At 42.8% G+C, this 12,123-nt stretch overlaps 1 protein-coding gene across 1 annotated transcript in view; it reads left to right on the top strand.

The window, feature by feature from the left end:
• Nucleotides 1-541: 541 nt before the first annotated feature.
• Nucleotides 542-12,123, top strand: part of ANO6 (anoctamin 6) — a 70,223-nt gene continuing 58,641 nt past the window's right edge. Inside the window, exon 1 of the mRNA XM_036400725.2 lies at nucleotides 542-645. Coding sequence (XP_036256618.1) covers nucleotides 552-645 — 94 coding nt within the window. The 5' untranslated portion in view covers nucleotides 542-551. The remainder of the gene's footprint in view (nucleotides 646-12,123) is intronic.

Below are 12,123 nucleotides of genomic sequence, written 5' to 3' on the forward strand. Positions count from 1 at the left end.
TCCCTTTTTATAAGTACTTCTGCCCCACAGTATTCCTGTATAGTGACGATTCTTCATTCTCTGTGCTACAAAATTCTCCTAGGTTGTGTCTGGAGGCTCAGATGGAGATGAGGACAATCTCTTACCTCGGAAATAATAACCAACGAGTTTAAAACATTACTAGAGCTCTAGAGATGGGCTTGTTATTCAGTCCTTCAGCATTTCCCCTTCAATTTCCATTACTTTTTCCAAATAACTCTGCTTGTTGCTTTGGAGCTTTTTCCATCCGTAGGCTTCACATTTCCGGCAGTATTTAGCAGTGGTGAGTCCTTCAGTGCTTGGGTGCATATTTTGGCACGTTTTTAAAAGACCCAGGGCTTCAGAGGGCTCCGGCTGGAGCGGGGCCGGGCCGTGCCCGGCGGGGCGGGGGCGGCTGCTCCTGCCGGGAAGGTGCCGGTGGCCGCCCCGCCGCCCGCCCCCCGCCGCCGCTCCGCCCCCGGCGCTGCCCGGGCTCGGGGCGGGCTCGCTCCCGGCGGCAGGGAGCGGGCACGGGGCACCGCAACTTCGGCAAGATGAACGTGGAGAACCAGGATGTGCTGCTGGATCTGGAGGGGGAGGAGGAGGAGGAGGAGGAGGAAGATGATGATAACGATGATGGGGAGATCGGTGAGTCGGGGACTGGTGCGGGGAGGGTCCCCCTGGACAGCGGGCTCATCGCGGGCGGTGTGGCTCGGCGGGGCTCCAGCCTCGGGCAGTCCCTGCCGGGGCCGGGGCCGGGGCCGGTGCCGCGGGCGGGGAGCGCACCTGGCGGCGCCGCGCCCGGGCTGGGGCCGGCCGGGGCCGGGAGCCACCGGCAGACAGCGAGCCCGCCCCGCCGCTCGCCTCCTTCCGCTAAAACTACTGAGCCTTTTTCCGCGGAAAATACGGGATGTCTTTGTCCCTGCTGGCGGGTGTGCGCCAGGTGTGGTTGCCTTACGGAGCGCCGTGCCGATGGTCCTGCTTCCGTAGCATCGGCACGGCTCAGTGGGCGAAAACTTTGCCTGTTCCTTTCCCTGTGGGCTGAGGGAAACCCGTGAGAGGGGGCAGAAGCTTTGCAGGGAGCGCGATGCCGGAGACCTTTGGTGCGGCAGTGATCTCCCAGCACGGGCACAGTCCGTGTCCCGGTGCCTCGGTCCTTGGGAAGACACAAACGTGCCATCCCGGTGCCTCGGTCCTTAGGAAAACGCAAACGTGCCATCCCGGTGCCTCGGTCCTTGGGAAGACACAAACGTGCCATCCCGGTGCCTCGGTCCTTAGGAAAACACAAACGTGCCATCCCGGTGCCTCGGTCCTTGGGAAGACACAAACGTGCCATCCCGGTGCCTCGGTCCTTGGGAAGACACAAACGTGCCATCGCTCCGGCCGCCCGGCGCTCACAGCATCCCTTTGCTCCCCGCGCTGCCCGACTGGCGTGCCTTGGCTTCACACCGAACTAAGGAGAAGGGTAATCACAGAATGGCTTGGGATGGAGAGAGCTCGAAGATCATCCAGTTCCAGCACAGCTGCTATAGGCAGGGACACCTTCCAGCAGACCGGGTTGCTCATAGCTCCATCCTAGCTGGCCTCAAACACAATCAGGGAAGGGCATCCACAACTTCTCTGGGCAGCCTCTTCCAGTGCCTCACCATCCTCACAGTAAAGAACTTTTTCCTAATATCTAATCTAAACCTACCCTCCTTCAGTGACACCACTCCCTCCCCACAGAGCAAAGCACCCAACAAAACAAAGTAAAATGTAAGGGGAAAATTGGCAAAGAAAAGAAAGATAGGGATTTTGCTGGGGGGAAAAAAAAGGCATATTGTGTCTGCCAGAAAAGCAGACATTAAAATGGTCAGAGAGTTTTAAATTCAAAGTGTATGTTAGTCTTGTTCCAATGCCAGTATCCCAGGACAATGACATTGTATTTACTGTGGGAATTAATTCTATTAGAGCATTTCCAGAAAACAGCCCAAAAGGGGTTGTTTCTCAGCTGGTTCAGACTGAAGGGGTCTGTTCATTTCACTGAAGAGACACAGATTTTCTTCAGTTCAGAAGCTGTTTTTCAGCTGCAGTAGCCAAGATATTCTAAAGCCTTTTATTTCTAGTTCACTTGTTAAAATAAATCTAACAAATAAAGAATGCAGACAAAAGTCAGACAAGTAAGTAGAAGCTAGATCTGTTTATATAAATTTTAACAAATAAAAAGGGTTTCTGCTCATTATTTTTCAAAAGGCTGTGAATGTTTTTGCTGAAAAGCACATATTTTTGATGATTTTTTAATATTTGGTCTGAATTTCTGCATTTGTAGAAAATTTTAGTGACATTAACTCTCTCTTTTTAATTGCCTCCAAATATTAATTCTTAATAATGGTAAATACAGCCTGCCACATTTGTTCAGTTAGCTCACTCCAGAAGTGCATAAAGTTTGAGCCTCACCCAATGTCTGTGGAAATTAGGGAATGTCTTTCCTCCAACATTATTAGCCTTTGTTTCAGATGGGAGTATCCCTTGACTTACAGTAATAGTCCAAAGACAAATCCAGTTTTCCATATGAAGTGCAGCAAAGGTATTGTTTGACTCCATTCCCTGAATTTAAAGGGTGGATCAGCACTGCAGTGTATTAATCAACAGCTGTCTTTTCCATTCTTCACCCCAGAGAACAACTGAACTTTTTCCTACTCATAACTCTTTATCCAACTTGGGGATTGTTCAGCTCTCAGAGCCAGCAAATCATGAGCTTCATATACTGTATACAACAGTTGGGAGCAACTCATGCTATGTGGCAAAATTGCCTAAAAATTGTGCAGTGATGATTTCATGAGTTGTTACACAGAGCCTGTTACACAGCACCTGGCTTTGTCACATTTGCTACTCTGCCTTGCAAAATACATGTGTAACTGTCTTAAGGTTTTTATATTAGGTGTAATATAATAATATAGCAGGAGAACTATTTTATTAATCTAACAAATATGTTCATCATCTATTTACCTCCAGTTTTATTTTGCCACTTGCATCTGCATTTTTCCCAAGGACACCATCCCTGGTTCAGGAAGTAAGCAGGATTTCTGAACTCTTTCCAGTTCTATTCAAGGTTAATCCAAAGTGTTTATATCTCATCAGAAAAGCATTATTATGGAATGTCAAAGTTTGCAGTCATGGCACATAAAGGTAGCAAGCTGTCTCATTTTGGCATACAGTTGGTTTTGGTTATCCATGCTGATGACCAGCAAGCCACTCATGTCAGAAACAGTGTTGGGCAGGCATCCAGAGAAAGAGCTATACTCAAGGCCCAGTCCACAGGGAGGTACCAGAGCTGCTCTGCCTGTTGCACAGAGCTTTGACACTAATTGTTTGGATCAGAGTTGTGCTTAGGGAAGAAAGTCTTGTCCTAAGGTTAGACTTTTTGGCAAGTTGAAGCTTTTTCTTTCCAATGCTTAAACAAGATGGACAACTTTTTCATTTGGACTCAGGCTGTTTTCAAGAGGATTTTTACATCAGTGGCATTTTTTTCCCTCCCATAATTTATTCTTTCCCTGCTGCAAACCTCACACCGTATCCAAATTGGTTTGCTTGTATTTGAGGATTTACAGAATATTTGAGTATGGTTTCCAGAAAAATTAACTTGTGCAGACAATATCCAGGGTCATCCATCCTGATTACCTATACAACAAGAAATGCTTTTGTCTTCATAGGGATATGTTAGCCACTTGCTTACTCTTTGTGGTCTTGGTTTTACTCAAATATATATCCTATTTGCTTCTTGAGCCTTGAGGCTACATCTTGTCATCTTTTGACACTGCTGCAATAATGACCAGACCGTTCTTTATAGATGACCAAGAAAAGGATGTTCGTATGTCAGAGTTTTTCTTCTCACACAATGTGCTGATGAGGATTCAGGGAGAATTTTGGCTGTTCTTTGTAAGAAGACTTTCATGCTGTTGTTCAGGACACACTTTTAGCAACCACAATAAAAATGTACAAAAGTAGTGGTTTATTCAAGCAACATAAATTGTGGAGTCACAGCCTAAGACAACCAGTTTTGTTCAGCCCATTGTACAGCTGGAGCCCTGAGGGGTGATGTTGTAATCCAAATGGTGTAGAGTAGGCATAGCTATTCTTCACCTCCTTACTTTTGCTCACTGTTATGTTCTCTTGTTTCTTCGTGGCATATACTGCATTTAGTCATGCTGCCTGCCCAGAGCTTTTATTTTTTCCATTTCAATAGTTCCAGTAACATGATGTTCCTTGTATGACCCTACAAATATTGTTGATATCATATACTGTACTCCAATATGAAAATACAACATACCCACAGTGTCCTCCAAATTACTCCATTTTGCCTTCATGATTCTCTGGAATGGGCAGTTCTCTACAGAAGTCTTCTAAAGCAATGGAAAGCCTGAACATTTAAATACTTTTTCTCAGAAGTATGGCTTTGTCCTGCAATTTATTAAGTATAATCCCCACCTTTGGAAAATTTCAAAGGGGCCAGATCTTATATTTTCTTTAAACACAAAACTTTATAAGCAGATTCTTTTAAAAAAGTAGTTTTGTTTCTGAATGGACACTTTCTTCCTTTTCAGTCTACCTACAGTAGTAGTGAGTAAAACTGCCCCAGTTGTGTCATTTCACACCTGATTTTCTTCTCTTTTGCTTCTCATACTTGCAATCAACTTAAAAATGATTGGGGCACATTGCAGTTCTCCATTCTCCTGAAGATGGCAATAAACTGTCTGATGAGCTGAGAATCAAGAATTTCTCCTCCCTGCACTCTGTTTGGGACACTGCTCTTGTGTGCGTACATCTTGTGCGTGTATGTTCCTGCAGAAACAAGCAGGAATGTAGACACATGGTCTCAGTTATTCTTTTAAATTACTATTGGAGTTACTCTTGGGGCAGTGAGAAACTCCTCCTGGTGAGCTGGGACTTGCACAGGTTCAGGAAACGCTGTTGTGTTACACTGGCCAACATCTAAACCACTTTTCATGCCTTTATGTCCTTTCTCTTATATCTGTTACACAGATGGTTTACCTACTTTTTTTTTTTTTTGTCTCTTCATGCTTCTGCACTTTTCTCTCCCAAAATTCGGCCACTTCCCCTTTGTAGAATCCAGGCCACAGATGAGTATACAATCCAAGCCATGCAATGACATCGACCTTGTCACCAAGTGTGGTTCCATTTGAAAGTACACTGCTGTTAACCCTCACTTTTTAAGGCTGATTTAATTATTTTTCTGCAAAACTCCTAAAAACCAAATGCTGAGAATATAAATCTTTAATTGCAATATAATTACCAGTTTGCAGCTATTTATAATTCATAAATTCTGGAGGAGATCAGAGAATCAGGCGGGAATTAAGGAAATTTATACAACCTTCATACATATACCAAATTTAAATCTATTTTTAAAGGGTTTTTACCATACCTGAATTCAAAGTTGTCCAATAAAAACTTATCATACTGTGAAAATATTCTTTCTTCCTGTATTTTAAATTTAGCTGTACTGAACATAAGAGTGCATTTTACAGGTAAGTCTACAAACTGTAGGAGGACTTATTTGCCAGTGTATTAGGTTGTGCAAATTGCACAACTTTAATAGTAATAGTTTTGTTTCTTTTCCTAATTATTAAGTAATAAATTTTATGGTGGATATTTATCACAAGTCATTCCCTGAATATTTTCCTCTATTTACACAAGCCTTTAAGAGGAGGAATACTCTACACTGTTATGCTCAACAACTTAAGATTTTTTAAAACTACTTTTCAAGCATTACCATTTCTAAAAAAGAAATCTCATTAAATTCAATATGTAGGGAAAAGCCAGAATTTTGTTATGTGGTACAGAACTCCAGCAGTTCTATAATGTTACAGTTATTAAAAGTAATACAATCAAAAGCTCACAAAAAACAGTCCTAATATCAGTTGATTTGTGCTTTAGGCAGAATATGAAAATGCAGATAGAGAACTCAAATTTGAAGAGACCAGAGACTTGGAAGGGAAGATGTACACATGCCATAACAGATGTCTTTCCACACAAAAGGACCTTTCAAGAGTAATTAGAGAAGAATTAGTAATAAGATCTGTTACAAAATGCCTGGGAACTTCTTAGAATCACAGAATGGGTAAGATTGGAAAGGACCACAGTGGGTCACTGATCCAACCTCCCTGCTCAAGCAGGGTCATCCTAGAACACATTGCACAGGATTGTGTCCAGATTGTTCTTGAATATCTCCAGTGAGGTAGACTCCACAATCTCTCTGAACAATCTGTTCCAGAGCTTGGTCACCTGCACAGTAAAGTTCTTCCTCATATTCAGGTAGAACTCCCTGTGCATCAGTTTCTCCCTGTTGCCTCTTGTCCTATTGCTCAGCACCACCAAGAAGAGCCTGGAAACATCCTCTGGACACCCTCCCTTCAGATACTGATGGACATTGACAAAGTCCCCTCTCAGTCATTTCTTCTTGAGGCTGAACAGGCACAGCTCCCTCAGCCTTTCCTCATAAGAGAGATGCTCCCTTCCCCTGATCATCTTTGTCACCCTCTGTGGGACCCACTCCAGGAGCTCCATGTCTCTCTTGCACTGAGGAGCCCAGAACTGGGCACAGCACTCCAGATGTGCCTCAGCAGGGCTGAGTGGAGGGGCAGGATCACCTCCCTGGACCTGCTGGCAGTGCTCTTCCTAATGCAGCCCAGGGTTCCATTGGCCCTCTGGCCACAAGGGCACTGCCGGCTCATGGGCAGCTTGGTGTCCACCAGCATCCACTGGGTCCTTCTCCACGGAGCTGCTTCCCTGTAGGAGGGCCCCAAGGCTGTCCTGGTGCAGAGGGTTATTTTTCCCCAGGTGCAGGATCCTGTATTTGCCTTTGCTGTATTTCAGACACTTCTTCTCTCCCCATCTCTCCAACCTCTTGAGGTCCTTCTGCAGGGCTGCACAGACCTCTGGGGTGTGAGCCACGCCTTCCAGCTTTCTGTTGTCCATAAAGTTGTTATAATTTATGCCATTCAATAAAGTTATCACTGAAATCACCTCATCATACTATTTCCTCATACCTGCCAATTCCTTGGAAATGATGGGTGGCATGCTGTGCACTTAAGATATAGTTTGCCACTAGACATGTGGCAAACCTCAAGGGGAATCTGACACTAAAATGGGTGTTTTCTGCTGTGATTACAAAAAAAAAAAAAAGGAACCAAACACAGGGTGTTTTTGTTTGCTTTTGTTACATGGCATAAATTAAATAGTCTTGTACCCCTTAAAAAAGTCAAATAAAGTAGCATTAGCCTAAGTTTGGGATTAACTGGTGTATCCAGGAAAAGGAGTTACTGACTGCTGTGCTTTTTACTTAATGCACAAATAATAAAACTAAATATTGTCTGCTTGACATGAGAAAACCTTTAGAAAAGGTGCTTGAGGCCTTAAGCATATGGAACTGCTGCAGTTGCGTGTTTAACAAGATAATTTATTTAACAGAGGGTGAATGTCAAGGAGGACAGCTCTGAAGAAGGTGTCATGGGTTGGTTTATGTGCTGTTCTCATATTGAGGAAACAAAGGTGAAGGAAGAAATATTATGCAAGTGCTTTTCTATCCTGATGAATAGAAAAAATCATATTATTTTTAGTGGACTGTCAGTACTGCTAGAGTGCATGTCTTTGACATGGTCCTTCTAACAGTCTGAAATATTGCTGTACAAAATACATATTATTAAGCTGATATTTGGTATATATGTTTTAATATGAAATTTTTAAAAATATTCACTAGGGGCCAAATATTCAATGGGCCTAATATCACTTGCAATTTTTAGGGTTTTCTGTTTCAAACTCAGTCTTAGTGTGAGTGTAGGTGGAACAGTCTTACGCTGAAGAGAGTGAGTTCATCTGCTGCATTGGCTGTGAGGAGAGACTCCTCGGACATTGCTGCTGTCTGGTTCCAGTCTGATGGATCTGGAAGCTGAAGTGAAAACTGGAGGCTGTAATGTCGCAAACAAGTGAAGCAGCACAAACTGGTTTGGCTACAAAAGTATTCCCACCCACAGCCAGCCCACAGCAGCAGCCTAGGTTTCCTTGGCATTCTAGTCCTGTCTTTCACTGGGGAGTCTCAGTGCCAGTGTGGTAGGAATGCAAAGCTGCAGAGAAGGACACTGCACACTTTATCTTCTTATTGCTGCTGTCTGTGGCAAATGAAAACTGGCAGTCATGTGCACTGCCACCAAACAATGGATTGGTTTTGGTTGTCAGTCTAAGAATGCAAATATCTAAGCATAGATCTATTGTCTTTTCCACCCCTCACAATTTACTCAGGCATCCCACATCTCTCTGAAGGCTTTGTGACAGAAGACAGATGATCAATTTCCCTGATTGTATCCCAAGGGAATACACAGACATCTGAAATATATTTTTGCTTAAATCAGTGGAATCACTCTCTTCTTACCTGCCCCATGCTCAAGTATTTGATAACAGCAGTAGACATATAGGCATGGTTCCCTGCAGGGACTTGAGAAGTGAGCTTCTGAGGCATCCTTAATGAGTGCCAGATTCAAATTGGAAAATTAATAAAATATATTAAACTGCAAACTGAACTTTAAGAAGTGTAGTTACAAGTCTGCTGGACCATAAACATTCCTTTCATTGTTTTTGTGACTCATGTGGTAGAAACAGCAGCTTAGTTTCAGAATGTTGTGTAAAGGCACTTCAATTTAGTTTTTACATTAAATACAATTAAAATAATTTCCATCTAAACCACTATTCATCAACATCATTTTGACACAACTGAAAATTAAAGTTTTGTAGGAACTGCCACCAACAGCAGATTTTTCTTTGCTTTTACTGTTTCCCTTCCTTTCTTTTTTTTTTTGTAGATGGAATTCATCTGGCCCCATTAATCTGGTTAGTCAGGTTCTCCAGCATTTTTTAGATATGATTTATTATCGGACATTAAATATTTGCATAGGAGACTGCTTTCATTACAGTCATCAGAATGAGCTGAGCAGCAGTGTTCTGCTGTAGGAAACAGCTACTACTTCTTCTGTGTTCAGTGCTGTTTGAGACCAGCTGGTGCAGCAGGTTAAATGCCTGAAAAACTTGAGTTCCCCTGGTGTGTGTCTGTCCTGCAGGCTTCCAGCATGGGTGGAGATAGATCACAGAACCACAGAATGGTTTGGGTTGGAAGGACCTTTAAAGCTCATCTAGTCCAGCCCCACTGCCGTGAGCCCCATCTTCAACCAGATCTGGTTGCTCAGGGCCCCATCCAGTCTGGCCTTCAATGTTTGCAGGGATGGGACATCAGCCACCTCTGGGCAACCTGTTCCAGTGTGTCACAAACCTCATTGTTAAAAAACTTGTTCCTTATAAGTATACTGAGTCTACCCTCTATTAGCCTAAAACCATCACCCCTCGTCCTGTCTCTAAAGGCCCTGTTAAAAAATCTGTCCCCATCTTGCTTATAGGCCCCCAGTTTGTCCTAAAATGACACAATAAGGTTTCCCCAGAGCCTTCTCTTCAGCCTGAAAGCTCTTGGTTCTTTTTCCATGGCTGCAGCAGAGACCAGTGACCTGTCCCTCTACTATTTTGGGAAATTACAGTCGGTTAAGGAATCTCCACTGTCTAGGAAGAGTGGGAGCAAGAAGAGCTTTCTTTGAGATACCCTGCACCTCCTATGGTGTGGTGATACTAATGGACTTGTGTCAGGAGAAGGGGATGAGATTTGTGACTTTTCAGGGGGTGAAATATCGTGGATTCTTTCCTTCCTTTGTGGGAGGAATAGTAACTCAAAAATGTCATCTGGGCTGCAGATCAGGTTGGAAAGAATGAGAAGTGATTGTAAAATATTGGTGGTGTAGCAACTCTGCTAAAGATGCTGGCAACTGATATTAGTAATCCAAGGGTGTGCTAACACAGTGGAGGAGTTAAGAGCCATGACCAAACAGCCTGTGGAGAAGCTGTGGTCTGTTACTGTAATTCAAGGAAGCCTGAGAAAAGCACCAGACTTGAGCTTAGATCAGTGGAGAGACTCACGTAGCACAAACCAGGGTCTTACCTGAAGGTTCTCAAAAAATAAAAAGTGTTCAAATCATGAAAAGAGTATGGGAATGGAAGTGAAGGCAAAACATGTGAATTCTGGGTACAGACTAAGAAAGAAAGCAGTTGAAAGTGAAAGAGGAAGAACTCTTGACAGTATTAACTGGGGAGGGCTGGCCAGTGCAGCTGTTAAGAAGCAATTGTTTGCTGTGGGTAGTGAGGCACTGGAACGAGTTCCCCAGAGGAGCTGTGAATGCCATATGCCTGGAAGTGAGCAGGGCCAGGCTGGATGGAACTTTGAGCAACCTGTCTAGTGGAATGTGTCCCTGTCCATGGCAGGGGAATTGGGAACTAGATGGCCTTAAGGGTTCCTTCCAACCCAAGCCATTCTATGATTCTATGATTCTGTAATTATATTCACCTATTTATCTGGTCAGGAACTCATTAAGCAGTGGCATAAAGATTCTTCCAGTTGAGCTCATCAGGAAAATAAACTGCAGAAAAGACTAAGATAATATAGCTATGAGTGCAGTGAATCGAAATAATTAACCTGTGCCATTTTCATATATTTTTTAATATATAGCAAAAATTGAAAAGTGTTCATTGGTAATTTATCCAGCAGGAAAAAAATTGCTATCTTTGTACTCTTAGTTATTTGCAAAAAAATTTCCACTGCTGCAGGTTTGGCACTGCAGTTAGAGATAATAAGAAGGCTGAGATGATAATCCAGAGGGCTCTAGCAGTGCCAGAGAGTTTTATTAGTTTGTGTGCAATATTAGTAAGATTATTGGTGTTCTTTTTCTGTGTTTTTTCTGTAAGTAGTCTAATGGAGTTTTTACAGGCATTAATGAATAAGGATGAGGTCAAGCAAGGCACACTTTACCCTTGCGAGCAGTCCCTTTGACTAGAGTGGGAATAGCATCATTTTTGTAAACAATGTTGCAAAAGCAGAATTATTGCCTAATCGAGGTAATATCTCTGTTAAATGTTTCATCATCTCCATATATGCTGATTTATTCTAGGAAAAATAATTAAATTCATTTAATCATTCTGCTGTCTATAAAATACAAGAAAGAATTTTGCACTAAAGCACAATTTAATCTATAAAATGATGGTAGTACTTAAGACACAGCACAGAAATTGCTCCTACAATATTTGGTAAGACTTAAACATGTAATAAATTTTTTTTTTAATGACCTGAAGAATAGAAGAGTTAATGCTGGAATATATTTTTTAACTTACTTGCTGATAAGCAAGTAAGGAGAGAGAAAGCTTCAAGGGCAATGCAGTCCAGCCAAGGAGAGCTCCAGATGTTTTTGTAAGTTTATTGGAGTTTACAAGAAAAGCAAAGTTCGTCTTTCACAGAATCACAGAATAAGCTGATTTGGAAGGGATCCACAAGTATTAGTGAGTCCAGCTCTTAGCTCCATGCAGGACAGCCCCAAGAATCACACCATGTGCCTGAGAGCGTGGTTGAAATGGACCCTGCCAGCCTTGGTGCTGGACCACTTCCCTGCAGAGACTGTTCCAGTGCCCAACCACCCTCTGGGTGAAGAACCCTTTTCTAATATCCAGCCGAAACCTCCCCTGGCACAACTTCAGGCCATTCCCTTGGGTCCTGTCACTGGTCACCACAGTAAAATCTAAGCAGTCCTTTAATTTCTAAAACTACAATTTCCTGATTAGGAAACAAAAGTACAGTTTGTTTCTAAACTCTGGGTCCAGCACCAAGAATGCTTGCAGGCAGAGTCTTTGCACCTACACACAAGTTAAAAAGTACATCTAGGTTTTGACTTAATATTTTCACTGTTTTTAAAGTAATTAAAAGTATCTTTTTGGGACCCTCCTATAGACACACTGTCTAACATCAGAGTGTGGGAAATACTTTAAAGCAAACATGCTGAGAATCTCGTTACAGAAATTCAAATATATCTCCTTTGAGACATGTAAATTTAATAGCAGTGGGTATAATTTTATAAATCTATCTCAAGATTTCTAATTAGATAGTTCATTGATCCACAGGCATTGAAGGCTGACCAAACAGCCATCTGCAATTACAATTGTGTTAATCATGTCAGCTCCCAGTGAAAAGGCTCCATAGCTGCTGCCTGGAGA

Source organism: Molothrus ater, chromosome 5, assembly GCF_012460135.2.
Source record: "Molothrus ater isolate BHLD 08-10-18 breed brown headed cowbird chromosome 5, BPBGC_Mater_1.1, whole genome shotgun sequence".
NCBI classification, from domain to species: Eukaryota; Metazoa; Chordata; class Aves; order Passeriformes; family Icteridae; genus Molothrus; species Molothrus ater.